Source organism: Euprymna scolopes, chromosome 8, assembly GCF_053919585.1.
Source record: "Euprymna scolopes isolate OS-2025 chromosome 8, ASM5391958v1, whole genome shotgun sequence".
NCBI lineage: Eukaryota > Metazoa > Mollusca > Cephalopoda > Sepiida > Sepiolidae > Euprymna > Euprymna scolopes.
Window position 1 is genome coordinate 150,616,907 of NC_136489.1, and position 25,776 is coordinate 150,642,682.

The 25,776-nt window shown below is 34.9% G+C and overlaps 1 protein-coding gene across 2 annotated transcripts in view; it reads left to right on the plus strand.

The window, feature by feature from the left end:
- LOC145283832 (uncharacterized) overlaps nucleotides 1–25,776 on the plus strand; it is a 61,432-nt gene that overhangs the window by 13,804 nt on the left and 21,852 nt on the right. The window contains exons 2-5 of one of the 2 annotated variants that reach the window (XM_080132928.1): nucleotides 12,280–13,432; nucleotides 14,025–14,158; nucleotides 16,007–16,048; nucleotides 19,994–20,197. In XM_080132928.1, coding sequence (XP_079989054.1) covers nucleotides 12,354–13,432; nucleotides 14,025–14,158; nucleotides 16,007–16,048; nucleotides 19,994–20,197 — 1,459 coding nt within the window. In that variant the 5' untranslated portion in view covers nucleotides 12,280–12,353. The remainder of the gene's footprint in view (nucleotides 1–12,279; nucleotides 13,433–14,024; nucleotides 14,159–16,006; nucleotides 16,049–19,993; nucleotides 20,198–25,776) is intronic. The other variant, XM_080132929.1, reaches the window with a different exon arrangement.

Here is a 25,776-nt window from a genome sequence, read left to right on the forward strand (position 1 = left end):
CATGCACACACACACACACACACACACACACACACACACACACACACACACACACACACACACACACACACACACACACACACACACAAAGTTGCATTTATGTAATCATTTTCATCTTTTGCTAATAATGACATTTATACCCCAATCCATATTAAATGCCGGTGTGGTTCCTCCCTATACACAAAGATGCTCCAAGATGGCCTCTACCAAAGCCATACACGACACCACACTTATTCTGTGACAATAACTGTCTTCTAATCTGTTTAAAATACATATAGTAAATAAAATGTTTCATGAACTATTTCAGTTCAACCATTTTCCAGAATTTATTTTCAGCAAATTGTCAGAATTTTAAAGGAAATATAAATAAAATTTGTTAAAATATGCTTAATATAATAATTTCTATTAAAAAAAAAAAATGTTATTCATTTGAATTGCAAACAAAACATCGATACAATTCAAATTCAAAACAACAACAAAAAGAATGATTGATTTCTTTGCTTCGAGTCATAGTTTTTGTTTTGGAACATCTGCAGATAGGATTTGGGGCATCATTTTTGGAAATTTATTGAATGAAATAAAATTAATGGAATTTTTTTTTTCTGAATGCTTTAGATAATGTAATTTTAATTTATATTATTTACAGTTGAACGACTGTGTTCAATTATTTTTTTTATTGATACTTTTCGATGAGAGTTGTGGAGTCAAAGATTTTGGAACAAGTTGGAGTCTGACTTGTTAGAAAGCTCAGCATTGGAGTCATATTTTTTCATTTTTGAACAACAATAGAATCTGAATATCGAAAGACCCGTTAGGTTCCACTGTTTTATTAATAGAACAGAAACTAATTTCTTTTTAAAATCTGAGATAATATATAAAAATAGTGCTGTTTTTACAGCATAATTACTCTGAAGAAAGCATAATATTCATCTATATTCATCAACAAGAGTTGTTGAAGCTCTCTCAAAAATTCTTGTGAAATTTGCTAAAATTCTATTTGTTTGATGATGTTTTAACTTCAGAGATTTAGCAGTGAATCCAGCAAATGATAAAATGGGCCAAAAATTCAAATACATAATAAAATGTTACCAAAGGCAAGATAAGTTACTTTTCTACCTATCTGGATAAAGTTTGTGTTTTAACGTGTTTTTAAAGCTTTTATTCAGTTTAAAAGACAAGTAGTACTGAGTTGATAAATTAAACTGACAATATGGCCGACAAGAACGTGCCATCTTCATAAATATATAAATAAAATTATGCATGTTTCGTCAGGAATGATTCCTGTTTGTTTTTCTTGCAATCCATTTTTTCTTTTGGCGGGCCAATGTTTGAACATTCTGTTCAAGTGTAAAAAGAAATTTGCCGTAGTCACAAACATTTTCAGTTTCCATGAGTCGTCTTCAGGCATGTGATGAATTAAAAACTGTGTTTGGTGAATTTATTGAAAAGTCGATTAAAATTGTTAAAAGCACTTAAGTGTGCCTTTCCCCTCAGATTGAGTCTGATTGCTGATCGGTTTGTCCATGCGAATGAGTAGGGTTTTAAAACACTAATAATGATAATAATAATAATGATAGTAATAATAATATTAACATATTCTACTGTAACGAGATGCACGCTAATTATAAAATCGACAAACAATGAAATATCATACATAAAAACATTTCAATCATAAAAAGAACTCCAAACTCATTATTTATTACAAAAAGTTTAAGACGAGTCAGTTACTAATAAGAAATAACTCTACACCTGATGACAATTTACTCAAAACTAGAAATGCTGTGTACGTTTTTAAAATGCCGTGTACGTTTTTTAAAATGCCATATCACTGTAAAATTGTTATACCAATGGATGTGTTCCTTTTGGAGACACATTCTCCTATAGGAGAATGTGTCTTCAAAAGCAACACATCCATTGGTATGACAATTTAATCAAATTGGTAATATCTTGCCTGCAGATTTTTTTTTTTAGCAGACCTGAACGAGCTTTTCCCTCTGCCATAAAATTATCGTTGATAAGACTTAACTTTCATATTAGCAGGAAAAAAATTTTTTTAAGTTTATTTAATGGCTTTTAACATGGGGAATCACTTTTAAATTATAACATAGTATTAAATTTTTCTTTTACACAACAAAAGTAGCTTAATAAGGAGAGTTTTGCTGTTTGAGCGAAAAGTGGGATATAAATTTAATAGAACGTTATAATTTAAAAGTGATTAAATAATTTTTTTTTTTTTAATTTTTCTGCTAATATGAAAGTTAAATCTGTTATTGATGATAATCCACAAAAAAAAATAAAACGTGAGAAGGAATTAATTTTATGGAAGGAGGAAAACTCATCCAGGTCCGCCATTTCTTTTGTTTTGTGTGTGTGTGTGTGTGTGTGTGTGTGTGTGTGTGTGTGTGTGTGTGTGTGTGTGTGTGTGTGTGTGTGTGTGTGTATTTTCCATGGTTAAATATGCTTCAAGGACATACTTGACCTTACACTACAAAAGCTAATTCCTTCCTGAGTGTCTGCTTTTTTCGTGATAACATATCACTTATTTTCAAATCCTATTCATTGACATTGACGGAACTTTGTCAGTGCCTCACTGCTAACACGTTTAACCCATCAAAAAAGATGAACAATATTTGTGTGTGTGTTTAGTTTAAATAATAGACTGGTTTCTATATTATTTCAACCGCCAGCCAAATCGTATAATTTTATATCCATGTATGACCTGCATTAATGGCATGGCCATAGAGATACGTGGGAATCTTTGATTTACAAGCAGTTCTCAACCACAAGTTTTCACACTTTAAAGATAGTGCGATCCAAGCAAAGCTTGGTTATAACGCCAGAGCCAATGCCTTTCACACCCACCCAACTTTGCAAAACCAAGTGTCTTGATGAGTTGAGGGGGGAGGGGCTTGACTGGTAGAGGATGTTTGTATAGTCTATATGAACCACTGTATAGGGTCAACAGGAGCTCAACAAAGATGCCCAAGAGATCAGCTGAAGACATGATTACACATCATCAAAGCTGATGTTGAACCTACCACCTGTCTATAGGTCTACAGTATTCATTACTAGTCTCAGGACTAGATGACCGTAACTAGCTTAGCCCTTGCAGACTGTCATGTGTGGTCTGCGTTCTATGCGAGAAGCCACCTCAACTCAACCTGGATGAATGTCGCCAAGTCACCCCCCTCTCTCCCCTACCAAAAAAACTTGACAGTTTTACATTGTTCTGTTAAGTGTCATGAGTTTCGATAAAGTCTGTCATGTGGTATGGTTCTACTTTTTTCACTTTTGTTTTGGTTCCCTGTTCTTCTCTCACAAATAAAATAGCTATAGTTGGCAACTTCACCTACTTAGGAAGCTTCATAAACAAAGAAGGTTGTATATAACATGAATTGCAGTGTAGGATAGGTAAGGCTTCTGCAGCATTTAACCAGCTCTAAAAGCTCTATTTTTAAAAATCAACCCTTAGATCTAAATTAAGACTGTTGTATAGCCGGGTGGTCATATTAAAGGATTAGATGGGGACATTCATATTGATGAGGGGAAGAGAGAGATATAGAAGACATAACATTTTACAGTTCTGTGGATGTTTCTTCTTACTTACATATATTAGAGAGAGGAGAGAGAGGATGATCAGTTCTTTTAACACGAGAGGAGACCGTCATTACTTATGATGAAGAGGGGGGCACATTCTTAAGATGGGTTATACAATGTTCATTAATAACGATGATTACACATTACCTTCAATTTGGTAGAAAGACGACACGAAGACGACAGTTCCAAAAATATGAGATGTTCTTTTATTCCATTTGACCAATCTAAATGATAATGACATCCAGGAATTCAAAGTTGTTTCTACATGTTTAATGTTCTAACCCTTCCCTTCTAAAGGGGGGCCCTCCTCATGTCAGCTCTGTCTCCTGACTCAACTCTCTGCCTTCCTCTTCGACTAAACTAGCTCCTATATTGAGAATTCATTTCTGCCATGATGCCATATGTGTGTCTGTCAATGTGATCAACCCACGTGGCCTAAACATGCGTGGTTCACACATGTTTCCAAACCATTTCTGCAGACAAAGAATTCTCACTCCTCTTTTTTTCCTAACCTATTTTTCAAATATTTAAATTGCATTTGTCCTTATTTTCTAGCTGACCTTATTTTAATTCAGTTTTCATAAAAAGAATTGAACAATCAAAATTCCTTTTACAACAACGTATCTAAACTATTTTATGTTAAACTGAACAATGCCAAATTCCACATTCCATTTCTGAACCTTGCTTACAAAGTTCGAATCTCGGTCTATCTAATGTTTTTCTTACTTACAAGAAAAGGTTTTGTAACAAGACTTTATTTAATAGCAACATTTTATCCACACTCCTATATGGAAGTGAAACTTTGCATCTCAAAATAAGCCAAGAAAAGAAATTGGATGCATTTGATTCCAAGTGTCTCTGAAAGATTCTAGGGGTCAAATGATGTGATCAAATTATGAACCAAGAAGTTGGAGATCACACTCACCCGCAGGAGATATCATTAAGAATCTATATATGGCATCTAGACTAGATCAGACATACCCTAAGATTGGCTCCATAGGGAATTGCCAACGAAGTGCTCGAATGGATTTTTGATGGAAAATGAGGAAGACTAAAAATGAACTGGAAACAGGCAATCGAGAGGGATTTGATTGTAATGGAAGAAACTGGATAGACCCTGTGGATTTAGTTTCAGATCGAAAATGGTGGCATACTTTGACTGCTTCATGCATCTCAAGACATAAGAGTTCCTAATTCTAAGTAAAATGTTTGATACTTATGCAGAATAGGGATTGCGTTATCGTCTGCATATTCTAAATATATATATATTTACTTAAATAGCTGAATGGTTTATAACACACTTTTTTTGTGTGTTTGTTTATTTTTAAGTAATAATGATGGCCAATGTTTAAAAGGCTAGTAGCAAACAGTTAAAAATTAAGGAAAAAACAATTATAATTGAAAACTATCATCGTATAATTTCAATGAATAAAAGGTAATTGGACAGTTTACGGACTGTACTGAAATGTTATCTAACATAAGAAGAGGGGACGTTTTTAATTATTCTGTACTTTAACCTAACAATTTAATAAGCAAAAGATACCATTTGCCAGTTGTTGGCTGCTGTAAATTCATTGGCTAAATGTTTCGGAACCTTCTGGCAGTTTACGTAACCGGTCTGGAATGTGCCAATGATAATGCAGCTCCTATTCTGCATAAGTATCAAATATTTTATATATAACTAGCTGTATTAACCTGCATTGTTCGGCTTAAATAATTAAAAATCAAAGGCAGATTTCCTTTGATTTTTAATTATTTGAGCCCTCGCCCATGCACCCCCCCCCCCCCACAAAAAAATAGAGAGATTATATTTTTCTTTGAAAGCAAGTATAGTAAAACCTTGGGATACGACATTAATTCGTCCCGGAGTTGGGATCATAGGGTGAAATTGCTGTATGACGCGGCCTAAGCAAAATTTTATACAGTACATATTAAAAATTAGTAACAAAATACAATACAGTATATAATAAACATGTATATAATCAAATAACATTAATACCACTGTAAGACAGGGCAAATACTGTAACCAGAGGCCAGAAAAACATTGTATTCCACATCGTAACCTGAAAAAAAAACATATTCTAGGACCACCGTATCCCTGGGTTCTACTGTACATGTAAAAGTTGTCACTAAAAGAGAAAAACTCAATATTTTATAATTAAAAGTAGAGAATTAGTTTTGCATATAAATGTAACCTAAAATGATCCCCCATCTCCAGACTAGATAACGTATTTAAGCATTTGGGCATCAGGGTCAGAAAGTGGGATTGAAAAGTCAGCGCCCTCCAGGAGGGGGCACTCTGACTGCAAAAAGTGCTTGAGCAGCCCCATCGACATTTTCTGGTGGAGGGGCCTCAAGCAATTAGCAATAAACTAACCCCTCCTCAGAGAGAAGCCTGGGAGAGTGGACTTCCTAGAACTGCACAGAACTAAACTCCCACCACAAAACCAACAGGGACCGGATCATTACAGGAATGGTTTAGTCTCTGTTGATTTTGGGGGCCCAAGATTTAAGGAGATGTAATCAATTAATGCTTGTTTTAAATCTGAGCCATTTTCTTAAATTCTTGGAGATCAATTTTACGGATGCGATTTAGTTTGGAAAGGATATATTTTTTATGCTGAAAAAATATATTAAAACATATTTATAAATAAAATAATCTCGCAAAACAATTAAATATCTTCTGATGGTCCACAGACTATAATTTGACTTTTAACGATTCTATTTTAAACAATTTGCTCATATTTTAATTTTTATTTATTTACACATCTTATTATATTCTAAGTAATTATTTTATAATGGTTTATTTTCTTTTAATTGCAGACTTGGCAACTATCGGTTATTTTGAGTTTAGCTTGGTTTAGTAATTCTTCATGGTTTCAACCGGATGAAACCACATGCCACATAGTGATATCCAATCAATTTAACTGAGAGAAATATTTGATGGTAGAATAATTTCACAAAATGGACCTGCAACTGACCACCTCATGTGATTTTAAACCTAGTAGATTATTTTCTTTGGGGATATGTGATGTCTTGTATCTCCACTGATAAACCAAACACAATAGATAACTTGAAAGACAACATTCAGTACGTTATGGTCAAAATATAGCCTAAATTAACATGCAGAGTTTGTTAAAATTGAACCTCTAGATTATGCCATATACACGCGAGCCATTATAATTAAATTATAAATACTAAAAATTAAACTTTGGAATACACCACATTTGTATTTTTCTGTGATGTCTTTTAATTAAAAAAAAAAAAACACCCTTTAGTAGCAGTCGTCTAGACATGACTAAGTAATTTTAAAAATAAATTGTAGTAAAATTGTCATTAACAACTTTCAAAATCCAACAAGATAATTTTATATATTAGATTAGCAGGGAGTCCTGACATTGCCAGGGATTGAATGATGACCAACGAATATTTCATACTCTTATATTTTTATTGTTGTCGAAATCTGTGAAATCGCCTAGGAGGAAGCTTCACCTGCCTCCATGCAGTAACTTAATCCAAAATATATGTTATTCTACATTGCACTGTAGAAAACTTACTGTTTCTTTTATAAAATGATTTTATATAAACTTCTTTCCAGTTAATAAAATGAAAAAAAAAAAAGAAATTTATGTGTGGGTTTGAACCTACAGACCACGTCATGCAAAAAAAAAAACAAAAAAAAAATTTTCAAATCTTATAAAATTCTTTGGCATTAATGATAAAAAAATTAAGAAATTTACGTGCGGAGTTTGAATCTACAGACCACGTCATACAAAAAAACAAAACGCTATCAACTGTAGAATTTTCACGGCTTGTTGCTCTATCATTGTTGCTAAGCAACGACATGGAAAAAATGGCTTTACCGATGATAGATAAATTAAAATAACGGTTTTAATTATTCTCCGACAAAACTTAACTAAGATCACTCCCAAACTTATACACTAAAGTTCTGTAAATTTGAAAGAAAATCTGTTCAGCCGTTTCAGAGCCTATAAGAAACGAATTCACACACATGCAGACAAAGTTGCATTTATATAATTGTAGAGATGAGTGAAACTAATGAAAAAAATTTTGATTTAAAATAAATTGATACTTATGTTTTGACAATCATGTCAAATCTTTGCTCTGCTGAAGACTTTTGTTGCCAGTTAGAATATGAGACTAGTTTCTGTTGATTAAATTGTGGTATTGATTAGCCATTCAATCTAGAAAATAAGACATATCTACAAAAATAAAGAGTTTCATCACAAATTGAAGACTGTACAACAACAATAACAACAAAATTGATGGCATTGTGAAGGTTACTGCGAAGAAGGTGGGCTCCCTCTATCGTGCTAGAAAATTGTTCACACTTGACATTATCCTATATCTCTACAAAGCCATCGTTCGCACATGCATGAAGTATTGGTACCACATCTGAGCTGGTGTATCTACCACTAGCTTCTCCCTCTTAGACATAAAAGTCTCTCCCTCTTAGACATAAACGTCTCTCCCTCTTAGACAGGCTAAAAAAAGAATCTCCACCCTAATAGGTCCTGCACTATCAACTAAATGCCAACCATTGTCCCATCACCACAATGTTGCCCTTCTGCCTGTTTTTACAAATATTTTAATGGAATATGCTTTGACGAACTCTTACCACTTGTGCCCCCTTGATGTAAATGCTTTCGACTAACTCGACAAGCAGCAAAATCTCACACCTTCACTGGTCCTGGATATGACCTAAAACTATATCCGATGGTGAGGCCCCACCTTGCGGGCCTTGGGGAGTGTGGAGCCACCCTTTAATTGCCATTGCTCCCAGGTCCACTCTGACCCGGAGTGGTAGTACCTGTTAGGGTCCCAATTATGGATTAAATAGAATCCGACTTAAAAAGCAAATATACTCCATTAAAAATCGTTCCTCAAAATAACTAGATTCTGCATTAAATAACCTGAAAAAGGTTGATATGCCGTAAAACAAAAACAACCAACCAACCACACCTTCACTATAGAGATTTCTAGATGCCAGAGAACCTTCTACTAATAGTTTCTTTCTTTGAAATGCTAGAATTTGGAATTTGCTCCCAGTTTCTTGCTTCCCTAACTGCATTGACATGCAGAAGTTCAAGTATAATGTGAACAGACGTGTCACTGCTCAACTCCCTACATAATGTGTCTGTAGATTTGGTCCCAAATAATAGCGCTTACATCCAAGTCGTACTGTCTCTTGTCTGGGGTGAAATAACAGTGTATATATATATATATATATATATATATATATATATATATATATATATATATATATATATATCCCGCATTTTGCTAATTCCTACCCTCTGATGAGGAGGAAAGTATTTCTTTGAAACTCTGTGGATTAAGGACTATCCACTTATTAAGTGTTTCCTTTTCAGATTAAATATGTTTTTAACTCTTTTTCAAAGTGTTTTTAACATGTTTTATTAACTATTTGCTCTTATATATAAATGTGTGTGTGTGTGTGAGGACATCTCTCAACCTATATACTCAACAAATTTTTGATCTGCAGACTTGAAATTTGGTATATAGGGTATTCAGACATGGGAAAAACTAAATTGGTTTTCATCAGGGGAAAAAGAGCTGCTAGGGGGTCAAAATTGGGGGGGGGTCATCGGATTTTTATCTGTTTGTCAATTGTTTCATGACTGCGTATGCGTGAATCGTTCATATGACAGCTTCCTTATGTTAAGGATAAGTAGGTTTGAAAACACTTTTTTAAAGATCGTCATAAACTGGCCTAATCATTGTTGTACTTGACTCGCTGTCTTTAGGTTTTGGTTTCGATCTCAGCTCAAGTATTTTTTTTTTTTTTTTTTTTTTTACATGTCAGTTTCTTTCCATTTTTTTTTTTTTTTTCACTTTTAAGAAATTTAACATTACGTTTACTACCAGGCAACGCCAGGTACATCTACTAGCATATGGAAGAGTCAGATGGAAAAAAGTAACATTATCTTCAATCTCAGCATGATAATCAACAATGGCATGAGTTAACGCTTGGATTTTTGCAGGCATTTTGTGGTTTCTAAGCAAAGCAAGAAATGATTCAAATAGTAGGTATCACCAACTAGCTTAGGTTAGAGTATAACAAGGCCAATAGCCATTAATCGCGTGCTCTTGTGTAATGAATGAATGCGTGAATGTAGCATTGACATGACTTTCTTAAAGATAAACTAAAATGACCGAAAAATGGGCTGAAATGACTTAAATAAATAAAAAGAAATGACTTAGAATGACTTTAATGAACTTAGGGATGAATTGAATGACCTTAAGAATGACTTGAATGCTTAAAAAATATCTGTAATCCTTCAAAAACAACTTGAATGATCTGGAGAATGACTTGAATGGCTTTGAGACTGACTGGTTGTAAAGTGGGTGATCATTTTTACATTAAATAATACAGAAAAGTGATCCCCCACGTTATATCACAATAAGTACAGCATGTAGTAAGAACAGATACTACACTTTGAGATATTAAATCCTTTATTCATGTTAAAAGTACAGTGAAAATCAACAATGAACAAAAAACTTAATCACATGGCCAACTCAAAAGGGGGGATTGTGGGGGTCGTTGGTTATCCTTGTCACTCCAGAACTAAACAAAATCAAAAGTTTCTCCCAGCTAGTATCTTCTTTCACCATAATACCGCATTCACCTTTTTGTACTGGGGGACGTCTTAACTCCCAATTTTTAAAACATTTTTTATTGACATATAAAAACAAAAAAGATTATAAAAATGGTACAATAATTCATTTGTGTCGAGGGCGGGGGGAAGAAAAAACAAAAGGTGATTAGTAGGACCCTCCCAACCCCGTCTATTTGATAGACTACCCGTTCCACGAGGTTTGTAAAAGGAACCTCGCTTCTGCGGGTCAGTCTCTAAGTGGGAATGCCCTCTAGATGGGGGTGAATGGAGAAAAGAAAATTTTGTGGGTAAGGAATGGGGGTTAGTTTCTCTTCAAGATGGGTGAAATTTAGAGGAAGGGGTGAAAACAAAAATTGCAAGTAAGAAGGGGTGGGGATCTTGGAAGCTTCCTAATAGGGATGGGATGGAACACACACTCAGCTAGCTGAGAGGCTACTTGTTTAATTTTACTTTACGGAACTGCGCGTTCCACTCCTAGACGGGGAACACGTATTCAAATTTGGCTCCTCTTCGCACACACAGACTTGCTACATGTATCCATCTTCTGTCAAATGCAGCGCGGTGCAGCTTTCTTCTATCACATCTGATCTTCACCCGTAGTTGGTGTTTAAAGAAAACGATCAGATCCTGATCAGAAAAAGACAACCCCCCCATCCCCACCCGGCAACCTTGCAGACGCGACGTCCAAATCACCATTCTCGCCACGGCCAGGATTGTAACGTAGACCATTTGTTTTTCCCGGCCCCACGGCGGCCTCACGTTGTCCACGACATTGGATATGGTAATTAGGCGAGGATGCTCAGGATCAATGCAAGCTGTCGCTTCGCTGACATACAACCAGTACCCGGTGAGTTTGCGGCAATCGAAGAAAGCGTGATCAGTCGTTTCTACAGCTGTTGTCCCACAACGGGGACAATCAGGCGACTCCAAAAACCCGGAACTGCATTGTATGTTGTTGAGTGGAAGTGCATTTCAGGCCATTCGCGTGGTGTGAGTGGAATTGCATTCGGGCTAGTTTCTGCTCTAGCTTCTTCATCTTGGCCTTATCTAGTGTGAGGCGCTGGGCATACTTGATGGAGAAGGTTCTAATTTTGGCTTTTAGACCTACCCACCACTTACTCCCGGTAACCGCCCCCACTAGTGCTTTTTGAATTAATTCTATTAGCTTCTCTTGGAAGTCTTGTATCTCCAAAAGGGAGGTGTTTAACTTCCAGTTCCAGTGAGCCAGTAACTTAGGCCTATTTCCTAGCTTCAGCCGGGCCATAACTAGTTTATGCTTAACCCGAAACCTGTCAACCAGACCACATCTAGCCATCAGATCAGCCAGGCTGGACTCACATCTCTCCGATCCTCTAGCATTGCCTCCTACCTTATCTATCTCAGGGTCTAAGATGGCGTTCCAATCCCCCATTAGCATTACCCACTTCCGACAATCTACAAACGCGTCTAGCTGACTGAAGAATGAGACCCTCTCGCGAGCGGTACTGGGCGCATGAACCGTAATCACCCGAAACACAATCTTTTACAGCAACATCGGCCACAACCAGTCTGCCGACCGCATCCCTATGAACAACGTCGACCGTCACCGACAGGGTACAGATAAATTGGCTAGAAATATTCATTCCTTCAACCTCAACTGGGCACTTTGCACTTTTCTACAGGAAGGGGTCGCCTTTTTCGCTGATATTTTCAAAATTCATCCCCTCTTTTCGATTGACTAGCCTTAATTTAAACATTCGTCACTTCTGGTTTGGCGATGGGTGTAAAAGATGTAATTTTTTTTTTTCGCATTCTTTTCCTCCTTCGCGGTATGGGTTCGAGCCTGCCTCTTTTTTTTTTTTACATATAAATCATCAATCGAGATGTACAAAGATTTATAATTTAAATGCTGCCTTTGATTGTCTGTTTTTGTTCATATATCACGTTACTTCACCATCCTGGTTTACTACATTGCTTCTTAAACACTTACATGTGTACTATTGATAGGTTTTAATTTTTCTATTTCTTTGTTTATTTTCAGGCATTAATCCTTGGCTCTAAAGATCTCAGTCACATACTGAAAGCAGTTAATGTTGAAAGCAAGAATTTTTGGAAATGGAAAACGTGACAGATAAAGCTAATGTCCAAACATCAACACTTTCTGTCTCGTCAAACGTTATATGCAGCAATGGCAATAGTGACCAAGTAGTTTCAAACTCTGCGCCACTCACAGTAGCTGAAAAGTTTGATCTGTCTTCGGACATAGCACCAGTAATTGAAGTCGTAACTGAAAATGAATGCTCTGCTACTGAAACATACAAGCAATGTCACGATGCCAACAGTGCGGACAAAGAACAGCAGATAGAGTTTGCGATAGAGTTTGAGGTAGTCAATAAGGATGATATAAAGGAAGAAGAAATTGCCATGGAAACGGTCAAGCAAATTGGTGTTGCTCCATCAACCACATCGAAGATGGAAAATTCTCTGATTGTGCAAGAAAATGATGCAAACGTCATCATCATGCAGCAGAATGATATTTCCCAAGATATCCGTGTAGGGGAAACCACAATCATTGCAAGTATAGAACATGAACCGCCAAAGTCTTTCGAGTGCCATAACATAATTCTAGTCTCCGACCCAACTTCAATGGATAACGAATGCCAGACTGTTGAGAATGAACATGTAGAATCTAAAGTTACAATAATTGAAAGTCCTTCCAACTGTGAGAATTTAGAAAGTCACGAATCTGAGGAACCCGTTTTAGAAAGTCAGAAATCTGAGGAGACCGTGTCTTCACGGTGGTCTCTGAATGTCGCTGATGAGAGCAAAATGAATAATCCAGAGCAAAATGAAATCGATTCCATTGGGAAAACGAAATCAGATTCTGGAGAAATGTACGTTACTGTTCTTGGAAATAATGAAAATAAAGAACTTGAGGCTGTGCGAAATTCAGATACGCTGGATGATGAAGGCGTTATGGCCGAAACGTTAATTGCTATCTCAGTGTTACAAAATAATAATAATAATGACTGCCCAGAGTCGGAAAGAAAGGTTGTTGAAGAGACACCAATGTCTGTAGAGAATTCCAAACAGACAACTGGAATGGAAATTGGTATTCAAGCTAATGACTATGAAATTGAAAGATTCTCTGGAAAAGTCCCGGCTCGAAGAAGGGTGGTTCCTTTTAAATTCATGTAAGGATTTTTATACTTATTAACAAAACAATATTTTAATCTAAATCTAATTTTGATGTAAGTTTGTAAATGAATATTTTTCTCTAGTGATAATTTCTGTTTCCTGGTTTGTAAATGGAATAAGAATGACAAGGGTTAACCTTTGCTTTTTATACAAAGTTTGTTTTTTTATTTTTGCATGGAGGTCACCACTAAGGATTTTAAAACTGAATAGCAACACTACTGATTAAATATTTTAATAATAGTATTTAAAACATATTTCTGATTCATATTATTTAATAGTATTTAAGCTATATTTCAAATACATATTTAATTTTATTTGAACCATATTTAATAACCAATAAAGTTTCATTTAATCACTGCTAACAGGGGGGGGTAACTCAGATCAGCTGTGGGAATTTATATCTCTTCTATTTTTATAACGGATTTATTTCTTGTTTTGAATGTTATTTGATATAAAAATAAGTCTTAAAATCTTAAAATGATTCTTAATTTAAAAAAATTAAGAATTATTTTAAGACTTATTTTTAATTTAAATGTATTTTTTTTGCTTTATTTTTTAAATAAAAATTACAATTCTGAATATTTCTAGGGATTACCGAAATCCCGATCTCGTTGAGCAAGGCTATGACAGTGATTCTGATTATATTCCATCAGAAAATGAAGTCCGACTCTCGAAGCGTCGTAGAATAGTTTCGACTGTTGGGCCGACAGGACGCAGACCAGGTTGGTTAAAAAAAAAAGAAAAAAAAAAATTTATCAAATCTGTCACTAAATTTTTATAAAATAAATTTGGTGTTTCTTTAGAATTTAAAAAAAATAAACTACCAAAAAATCTTAGATATACATACCTGTCATAGAATAAAAAATATCATATTCCAAAAATCACTTCCAAACATTGAGTAGTTTTTTTTTAACTAAGAAAATCAAATTTTATGACTAAGGAAGACATAGTGTTTTGAACTGCCATATTTTACAAATAAGGGGGAGACAACTCAATTTGAATTATCCAAATTAAAATCAGCCTTGTAATGGATAGAATTTTCTATTAAAATTGCTAAAAATCGTTAAAAAAATTATTTTCTATATAAAAAATTATACTTAATGTATGTGATTTTTAGAATATGACATTTTCATTCCATGACGGGTATGCACATCATAATAATTTTTCTGCAGTTTAGTTTTTTTGTTTTTTTTTTAAATAGGTTAAATTTTAAATAAGCATCATAAAAATTTGTTCTGAAATCTGTGTCATAATTTTTATAAACCGCATTTATAAGTAATAATAAGTAGAAGAATGTGATCTTTAAAGATGGTCACTAAAGATGGTGTTTACATGTTCGTCATGTGTTGGCATGGTTGAAAGAGAACACAGGAAATGGTATTGATATTCCACTTCCACATAGGGAGACTTCTTTTTTGTTGTTGTTGCCGGGATTTTCGTTGATGAAAACTGAAAATGTCACTTTGATAAGTGTTAGTAATGTAGATAAAAAAAAAAACAGCTTCTTATTTAGAATGCAACCTAATTAAAAAAACAAAATACAGAAAAAATCTTTATGATGTAATAGAATGGAAATGTCATAATCCAAAAATCACGTAAATTAATCGGCACTTGTACAGTTTAATCAAGATATTAAAAAATGAAAATATCGAAAAAAGGTTATATTGTACGTATCCATTTTGAACTGAAGATCTCCGAAAAAAAATTTCACTTAATTTGATCGCATATTTTTTTTTTTTTTTTTTTTTTTTTTTTTTTTTACAGCAGAAAAACACGTTTTTATGAGAGCGCGTTGAAGGCAGACATCTTGGAATTTTTCTTAATTTTTGTTTGGAGTTTAGAAGCGCCACGGGAGATAACTCCAGTTAAAGCGCCGACACTCCCTCCCCATCTTTATTACTAGCTTTTCTTCCTAAAAATCGAACCTTTTGCTCGGTATCAAAACAAATTGTTTTTTCGCTGTAAAACAAAAAGCACTTGATGAAATTAAATGAAATTTTTTTTCGGAGAACTTCATTCGATAACGGATAGGTACAGTATAAACTTTTTTCGATATTTTCATTTTTTAATGTCGTGATTAAACTGTACAAGTATCAATTAATCAAATAGTTTTATTTTTAAGCGATTAATGGGAATCCGTCTGCATTACAACATAAATCTAGTAACTATAAAAACTGTTGAGTTATCTCCCTTTGCTTTTGACCATTTTTTTTTTTTTTTTTTTTTTTTTTTTTTCATAATGGCTGGCAAGACACTCATAAAATTTGACTTTAATTAAAATAAAACTACTTGATCAATTTGTGATGTTTGGAATATGAAATCTTAGTTCCGTGACATAAATCATAAAGATTTTTCTGTATTTTTTTTTTTTTTTTAATTAGGTTGAATTCTAAATAAGAACCAAAAGCCAACATTAAGGAATCTTAAAATGATAAAAATTACTCGAACATTGAACACATTTTGTAAGGCTTTATAATTGAAAAATATATTTGCCTTAAGTTTTCATTCATCATTTTTACTTTTCTATGCTTTTTATATACAGTCAACTGTTTTAATGTATCTTTACGCAGGTAGGCCGCGAAAGGTACGTCCTGAAGTTCAGAAGCAAACTGGTGAGTGTATTTAGAGGTGCCGTTTCAAAAGTGAAGCCTCCTTTTTTTTTTTTTTTTTTTTTTTAGGGCTTTATTTTTTTAGTTTCACACTGTCAGTATCTGCAACAGAAAGATGACTTTTAGATTAGGAATGAATAAGTTCAGTAATCATAACCATGCATTTTACAATTCCCTCTGATCCATTCTGATTGATTGCTTCCTTGTTATTCGTCTGCCTGACAGCTATCTTGGACTTGTAGTCAGTGTCCCATTTTTTGCAGCATACTTTTAGTTTTTCTTTTTGAAAAAGATGTTTACCCTCAAAATTACCAAAGACATATTTAACAGTAATTCCATAGATCGATGTGTCCGTTTAGTCTCAAGAGACCCCCTGTGAGGATAGTTGCACGTGTAATTGTGAGGCAAGAGTTGCACAATCCCCAACCACACCTCTCCTGAATTGGTACTATTTGAGTCCAGTAGCAAAGACAAGTTCTAGATGACTGTCAACGATGTTGAAATCAGCGGAGAGCCCATACTGCACCTGGAATTTCCAAATGGTCACCAATTTTAGTACTGACCAGGCTCAAAATTGCTTAACTTTGGTAATCTAATGCGGATCAGTGTGTCAATATGATTATGCTATATATAGTGATTCCATATTGATTGGTTAATATATGAAAGATAATTTGAAAAATAGATATACGAACATTTCTAATTTAAATGCCGTTTTCAATTTTCTGTTTTTTTTTGTTGTTCACTTCACTATCCCAATATCCTACATTGATAATCGGTACTCCCTGTAAGGGTAACTGCACATGTAATTATGTGGCAAGGGTTGTGCAATCCCAACCACACCTCTCCTGAATCGGCACTGCTTGAGTCCAGTGGCAAGGAGAAGTGCTAGACGACTGTCAACAATGTTGAAATAAGTGGACAACCTATACAGCACCTGGAATTCCCAAATGGTTACCCATTTTAGTACTGACCAGACTCAATATTGCTTAACTTTGGTGATTTAACAGAAATTGGTGTGTCAACGTGATTGTGCCATATATAGAGATTCCATATTGATTAATATGTGAAAGATAATTTGAAAAATAGGTATATGAACATTTGTAATTTAAATTCTGTTTTCAATTGTCTGTTTTTGTTCATATGTCATGTCACTTCACTATCCTGATATTCTACATTGCTACTAGCCTTCTTAAACACCTGTGTGTGGGTTTTTTAATATTTGATATTTCTCACAGTTGTGGATTAAGCTGCTTTTTTTGTTGTTGCTGATGCAATTATTTGTATGTAGAACATTACTAAACTAGACTTTTTAGCCAATTAAAATCTAGTAAAAGTTATGGCCCATTGACTTAGAATGAGTGTTTAATGCCAAATAGAATATGGTTGAGTATGGTTAAATTTGTGCTAATTTTTTTTTTTGCATTAAATACTAATATCTATTAATTCCTAACTGTGTATCAAATTGAACGGCTTCCCAAAAGCATAGCGCCATTCTAAAATCAAAAAGGGTGCCGATAACTGTAAAAGTTTATGTCCTCCCAGTCGTTTATATATAGACTTGATTGTATCACATGGACTAAACAACTAGCCAGTCGTATTGAGATGTTTCAAAATCCCATAATGAAACATTACGGGACATCGCCGAATTGAAAAAAAAAAAAAAAAAAAAAATATCCACCCTCTGTCAAACTACTTCTTACCCCACCTCTATTTGATGAAATCAAAAGTAAAAACCTTAAACTTTTTGACCATGTAAAACGATCAACCACTGGCCTGACAAAGTTATGCTTTGAGGGCATGTTGGAAGGCAAAAGAGGCAGAGGAAAGCCAAGGAGAAGATGGAGAGAAAATATTTTTGATTGGGTATCTCTCAACAGTTGGGCATCCATCAACCAACTTGCTCTGAAGGAATGGAGAAAAATAAGTCAGGTGAGTTCGCAATCCGCACCAAGTGGAAGGTGCGACTCCTGATGATGTACATCGAATGGATACCATAATACTTAGTCTGCTGTACAAAAGTCCATACAAAATTTCAGTCAGATTAGCCTAGTAGTTCTTGAGAAAAAGTGGATGGGCAGACAAAGAAAAATATCATGTAGACAAGTGATTTATTGAATTCATGGGGCTGGATATAAACAAACAATACCATAAAATAAGTCTCATTTTTATTTGTATGGTTTTCTTCATTTATAATCTGCCCCATGGACTAAATGTTAGTGATGGGACGATTCCAATATTTTTCCCCATTTTCGATACAATTACCAATTCTGATTCTTTTAAAATTTCTAAATATTTAGCTACAGAGTTGTGTATTTTTTATTTCCAGATTATCATAAAACACCATGTGCATATATTTTCGTAAAATACACTTGCGAAAGGTGGGGTGGAGTGATCTATCGATTTTAATTTCACTTGTAATTTAAAATCATTTTGTATTTATCATTTTATCATGGGTACTAACAAAGGAAAATTAAATTTTAAACAAAAACAAAAGAATCATTTTGGCATCAGAATCTAGACACAAATTTCCTGATACGATCAAACTCAAACTTCCAGATTTTTTTTTTTTTCAGTTCCTGATTCTGATGAATCCTTCGAACACTACTAAATATTCTGCTTCTGAATTTTTGAGATGAAGATTAGTTATTTGTATTATTTGGACTAGTGTTCTCATCTTGAGTGTCATTTTCACAACGTTTCAGTTGCTGTAACCTTCTTCAGGTGTATTTTGTTGAACTCTGAAATCTGCATGGAATTTCGAACATAACACTTTATTTACTTTGTTATTTACTGACAGAACGAGAGCATGCTACTCCCGTGAAGTAAATAAAGGGTTCCGTTCCATTTGAAATTCCATGTAGATTCCTGAGTTTGACAAGATACATCTTAAAGAAGGTCGGAGATCACATCGACCAAAACGTGAAAATGGCACTCAAGATAATCGTAGTCCAAAAACCCAAATCATACAGACTACTAAATATATATAAACTCTTTATTTATTTGCAGACTGTTATCCTTCTCTTCGTTGTTGTTTCACCATGCTTTGGCCAATTTATCCTCTGGCCTTCTTCATGTGGTTAACCGCGATGGGATAGGAATACTATGTCTTGTAACTGTATCCTCAGTACTGCCTTCCATAGTTGTTGTTGTCTCACCACATTTTGGCCGACTAATCGCCTGGCTGACTATGGATAGGATTGAAATTGCTATCATTAGACAATGTTCACCTGGAACTGTACAGACTCAACGCCTCTATTCACAACACCAGGGGCCCTGAAGAGCTTAGATTTTATGGTCTTATAAATCCAAGTTTTCGTTCATATCTGGTCTTCCATTATCGGGGCAGTACTGAATTGTATTATGTAATATTTTTTATTGGAATTCTTTGAGATAAGTAATTTGTATATTTATTTATTTGTAGACTGTTATCCTCATCTATTTTTGAAGAAGGCCAAGGGATAAGTTAGCCAGAACTTGGTGAAACAACTATGAAGCCAATTGTTAAAAAAAAAAAAAAAAAAAAATATTATTGTATGGTCAGAAACTTACCAACAATAATTGTTAGATAGATTTTGACCCAGAAAACAGCAATTCTTCCCTCTTTGTCAGAAACATCACTCATGGAATGTGAGGACTAAAGGACAAAATAAGGGAAACAAGTTATGAGGCTGCCAAAAGTAAATCCAACGTCCACTTTTACTCCCCTGAATAGTTTGTAAACTATAAATAATAATGGGAAAAAAATTTTTTCTTTTACTATCCATATGTTGATTTGGTGCCTGGTGGTAACCACAAGGAGATAAAATTACAGTATTTTTTTATTTTTTTCCATAACTTGATCATGGTCATGCTGAATTTGATAATTTAAGTTTTGTAAGAGTGTCTTATGTAGTTTTGGATTTTTCTTTATGGGCCGTTAGTTAATATAACTTTCATTTGTTGTTCTAGAATGTACAGTTGATGCAGAATCCTCAACGAATGTTGAAAACCCTGAGAAAAGTGTCGACCAACTTCCGCAGACGAATTCTGTTTCTCAAGAACTGGTTTCATCAAAAACATCTCCGATCTCTGAAAAAAGAATTTGCTCTTCAAATTCTTCAAAACAAAAAACTTACACGTGTAAAACTTGCAAACATTCGTTCACACAAAAAGGTGAGTTTTATTCATTGCAGAAACATTTTTACAAATAGTATCTTGTCTTACCACTTATCAAGGCTTGAAGACCACTCGAGGATAAGGGATAATGAATGTACGCTGGTCACCAAGACAATAGCATAGTGATCGTTAGTGGTGGAAATTGGTTAGAATTCGATTATTTAAAGCTACAGTTCAACAAGAACTTGTTTACGTTAGTTAGCTGAGAATCAGGTCAGCAGAACAGAGTTCCACAGGTGGGCAGTTTGAGGAAAGAAACTTTGTTCATGGAATTTGTGTTCAGATTTAGGATAGAGAGTAAGGGAAATTGTTATACCGGGTGAGTCACAGGAAACGGGTTTTTTTTTTTTTTTTTTTTTTTACTTCACCATTTTTAACGTGTCATAAGCAAACCCACGGTGTTCACGACTCCACGGTAGCATGACGGCAATGAACTGAAAAGAAAAGCAATTCAAAATCCATAACTGAAACAAAATTTAATGTAAAAGATAAACAAATAACAACAAACTAAACAGCAGATTTAAAGACTACCTTCCTTACTCCTTATCCCTTACTCACGGAGAACAAAGAGCGTTCTAAAAACATCCGTTTTCCGTGACTCACCCTATATATATATATATATATATATATATATATATATATATATATATATAGATATGTGTGTGTGTGTGTATAAGGTCTGGCGTTGTCCGTTGTCAATATGTAGGAAAAAGCGGTTCGTCCTTCGTAGAGACGTGATGTTGCTCAACAAATAGGTTGTTCTGAAATCGTGTCCGAGGAGTTGGCTAATTTCAGTTAATGTTCGTAGATGTGATATCTACCACCTGCATACCAGTAATAACTATCTTAGTTGTATAAGACGCGTTGCTTGTCACATCGTAGAATGTATAACTAGATAAAAAATATAAATTAAAATCGAGGCATAGCCAATAGATTGTGCCGTATGGTTAGATCCTCAGTATTGCATACTTCATACATGCGATGACCTGAGTTCGCGCCTATGTTGGAGCATGTCACTGAGGAGATGCAGTACATCGAAATCCACTTTGGGTCTGGCGTTAATGTCTAATATAATAATAATATATAATATATATATATATATAATAGTTATTGTAGCTAGTGATTTTGTGAAAGTTGGGGAGTAAAGATTGAAGCTCAGACGAGCGCTTGCCATGAAAAAAAAAACGATAGAGCAAAGACAAGGTCACAATCTCTTCTATGGGAAAGAGGTTGCAGGGAAGAAAACAAAAGAATCACCTATTAGGTTTCGAAGCTGGTTTTGAACTCTGTCGTAGTAGGATAGAATGCTCCTGCCTAGATGTGACAGTTGTACTCCATTTTAGGACCTATCTGGCTCTTCTACAAGTAGAGGATTGTATCAGGAGTGAGATACCTTCTGGAGAAGTAGAATGATCCAACCATTTTTTTTCAGCAACCTCGGCAACAGATTTGATGTATGCGTTCAATTTCGGGTTAGGAATGAAGGTACGAACCAGAAGCTTGTCAAAGCAGGAAGATTCTTTGGGATGAGCCATTCATATCAATTAAGGCCAAGTAAGATCAGTGTTTATGATGAAAAGAAAGAAGCTTGGTTTTGGATGAGTTGTAATTAACCAACCACTTTTGCCCCATTCTTCAGGGTCGGAGAAAAGAGAGATCTTGATCGTTGTTGGCCTTTGAAGTATGTCCTAAATCATAGTGTCAGCTGCGTATATGTCAACAAATAAACTTAGAATGTAATTTTTCTTACAAAGGAGTTCCTACTTATCAAGGCCCAGAGGCTACTTAAGGATAAGGATTAATGAGTATACCGTAGTAAATGGGACAATATCATAGTAATCGTTAGTTGTGGAAATTTGGTTAATTGGATTACTTAAAGGGAACGGCTTATTAAGAACTTCTTCACGTTGGATTTGAAGATGACCATATTGTAGCCAGTTGGGAAGCAGGGAAACGAAAGAGTTCTACAGGCGTGCACTTCTTCTAAGAAAGAAGCTTTGTTCATGGAATCTACGTTTAGGTTTAGACACAGATGAAGAGAGGGGGAAATTATTGCTATTGGTTTCAGCTAGATTTGTGTTTTTCTTGAAAGTTTGGCAAGGGAAGTGAATAACCATTGATTTGGGAGATCATTAATAAAGATAAGAAAGTTGGGCCCAGTGAGATGTCTGTTCACATTACATTTAAACTTCTGCAGTGAGTACAGTCAGGGAAGCAGAAAACGGAGAGGGAATTCCAAAGTCTATCAGTCCTAAGGAAGAAACTTTTAGAGTAGAATGCTTTCTGGCATTAAGGGACTTCAGCAGTGAAATATGTATGTCGAGGGAGCACGAGAGCTATAAGTTTATAAAAGTACTTGATTAAAGTACTTGTAAAACAAGCACAGGGATATGATCTGGCGGTGTTGGGATGGGCTGGAGCTTGGCTGATGGGGTGGGACCTATTAGATTTGAAACATGTCTTTTGGATCCTGTCTAAAAGTGAACGATTAATGGTAGATGCTCCAGCTCAGATATGGCGACGATACTTCATGCATCGGCAAATTGTGGCTTTGTAAAGATATAAAATGCTCTCTGTTGTTAGCTTTCTTGCATGGTAGAGGGTGTCCACCTTCTTTGCAGCAGCCTTGGCAATGTCCTCAATGTATTTGTTCCAAATTTATTGTTGCCTGTGAATGTTAAGCTGATAAGTTTGAAAGATGTGCTTTTGTGTCATTTGTCATGGCAATTGTTGATTGAGAAGGTTTTTATAATTAAAGGAGAGAAGCTTTGAATTGAATGTTTTTTTTCTTTTTTTTTTTTTTCAATTTTCACCTCAAACAAGGCACAGTGCCACTTTGAAGTAGGGGGCTACTATCGGGAACATAAGTTGCAGGGATATTATGAAGGGAGATGAGTAGCAAGATGTTTGTTCACATTACACTTGAACTTCTGCATGTCAGTACAGTTGGGAAAGCAGAATCCCAGAAGCGAGTTGCAAAGTCTAGCAATTCTAGGGAAGAAACTATTGGAGTAGAAGGCTTTCTTACACCTAGGGATCTCTACAGTAAAGGGGTGGGATTTAGCTGTTTGTCAGGTTCGTCGGGGGTATTCACGTTTGAGGGGGTTACAAGTGCTTGTAGTTCGTCAACATTCACCATTAAAGTACTTGTAGAACAGGCAGAGGGATGCAACATTTCGTTGATGGGACAGAGGCTGAAGCCTAGATGACAATTCAGGATCTATCAAGAAGTGAGAGACAAGTAGCAGATGCACCAGCCCAAATGTGACAATAACAGCCTCGTTCCACTGAAGGTCGTTTTCTAAGGTTTCTGCTATTGCTTTGAATATGTATATACATTCGTTTTCTCCTCATGTTTATTATAGAACGTGTTGTCATCAGCAAATATACGCATCTGAAACACAATTTTAGGTACTTATACAATTTAATCAAGACATTAAAAATGAAAATATTGGGGAAAAAAAGGTTATATTGTATGTACCCGTTATGGAATGAAGTTCTCCGGAAAGAAAAAAAAAAGAAAAAAACCCTAAAATATTTATCCATGTATTTTTTCTGCCCATGTTTCAAAATAATCTCATCAAATTTTGACAAACTTTCAGCAGTGATTGGAGTTATCTCCCCTGACACTCCCTCCTCGTGAGTGAAAAATCCAGATGGATGCTACCTGATCGATCTCATTAAAGTTTTATTTTCCTCTGTAAAAAAAAAAAAAAAAAAAAACTGATCAAATTAAGTGAATTGTTTTTGCATGCAAACTTTATTCTATAATGAGTACGTACAATATAATTTTTTTATATTTTCATTTTTTAATGTCTTGATTGAACTGTACAAGTACCCAATTTTATTAGAGTGGTCAATTAAAATAAAATGAGGAATAAAAATTTTTTAATTAGTTTGGCAGGGATGAGATCAGGCCCGCATGCCTTGGAAACGTCTAAGTTTTTTATGATTTGACGCACATGAGGTTTGGTTTGGTTGTTTTGTTCTACGGCATATCAACCATTTTCAGGTTATTTGATGCCGAATCCAGTTATTTTAGAAATAGTATTTATGTTGCATTCAGTTATTTTGTAGAAGGTTTTTATGTTGCATCCAATGTTATTTTGTAGAAGGTTTTTATTCTTCAAGCTCTTTGTATCTTTAATTGCTAGTTTGCAGTGTTTGGTTTGGTTGTTTTATAGTGGATATTATTGTTTTTTGTTTCCTGCCCTGCAGAACATGAATGAGTTTTGCAATGGGAGAGAGATAAAGGGTTACAGTATTAATGTTTGGTATTTTTTAAGTTAGGAAACCAGTCCGAAAATGGGGGAGATAGAATAGGTAAGGGGAAATAGGAAGAAGAAAAAAAGGGGAAAGGTGAGTTTTTTTTGTTTTTTTTTTCAGAACATAATTAAGTTTTGCAAAAGGAAGTAGAAAAACAAAAAGCATTGGTGTTAAGTGTATTTCGTCTCAGGAAGCCAATATCTTCAGACAGCCTGCATATGAGAAGTGATTTTCAGGCTTATGACTGGTTTCTGTCCACAAAGCGAAATTTGAAAGGAAATAGTTTGAGGAGTCTAATGGTAGAGTTGAAGACAAACCGTTAGACAAGCAAGTCAGTTTTCTTGTTGTGATGCAAACAACCTCATGGTTATTAGATAGTGGGGGAATTGTTGGTTGTTCATTCTTACACTATTATAAATTAACCAGAAATCGTGAGTTTCCATTTGCTGCATCTCAATACATTTCCTTTGGTATAACTTCTCTTAGCTATGGCTATATCACTCTTACAGTTATTTCTAGTTTCTATAAACTTTTGTTTATTTGTACTTGACTTATGGTCGACAAATTGTCAGAATGCACACTGCTTCTGCATAATGGCAGCTGCACAAGCTGAAGTGAACCATTGGAGAGAATGTGGCTTGCTATAATACTTTCGTGTGGAAACGTGCTTCAACACCTACTTTGCCTCATTCAGTTGTCTCCTTGGCACACTGTTCAGCATAAAGAGAAAAGATATTAGTCGATGGGTATCTCTGATGGCTTCCTAATTAGCTTTTTTTGAAGCAGCTTGTCATCTGGAGCCATGGCTCCTCAGTTTGGGATCAGAAATTTAGAATGACCTCAACTAATGTAACAATTTTGTTTTACTTTTCTATATCAATATTTTAGTTTATTCTGTCTGTCTTTATTGTATCATAATTATTTCTATTTCTCCTGCTATGCGACCATCTGTCCCTAGTGTTCTGAGTTGTTCTCAGTGGACTATGTTGTTCTCTACTAGAGTTGTTCTCTAGTGGACTATGGCCTTTTGTCTTTAGGTATTGTGGTAAAGAATAGGTCTAGAAGTTAGACTTGTTCGTCTTCACGATCTGAAAGACAATTCGGATATGTGTATGTCTGTGCTAGCGAATGCGATATAGAGAAGCTATGTGTGCTGTATAATCTGAGAAACTAAACCATCTCCTGTGATGAACATAAACTCCCCAAATACATGTACTTGGGCATTAGTATCTATACTGTTAGAGACATGGTTGATGAGAGTATAGTTGTGGTTTAAGGGAAAATGGTAAAGAAAATCTAAGTAGCTTATT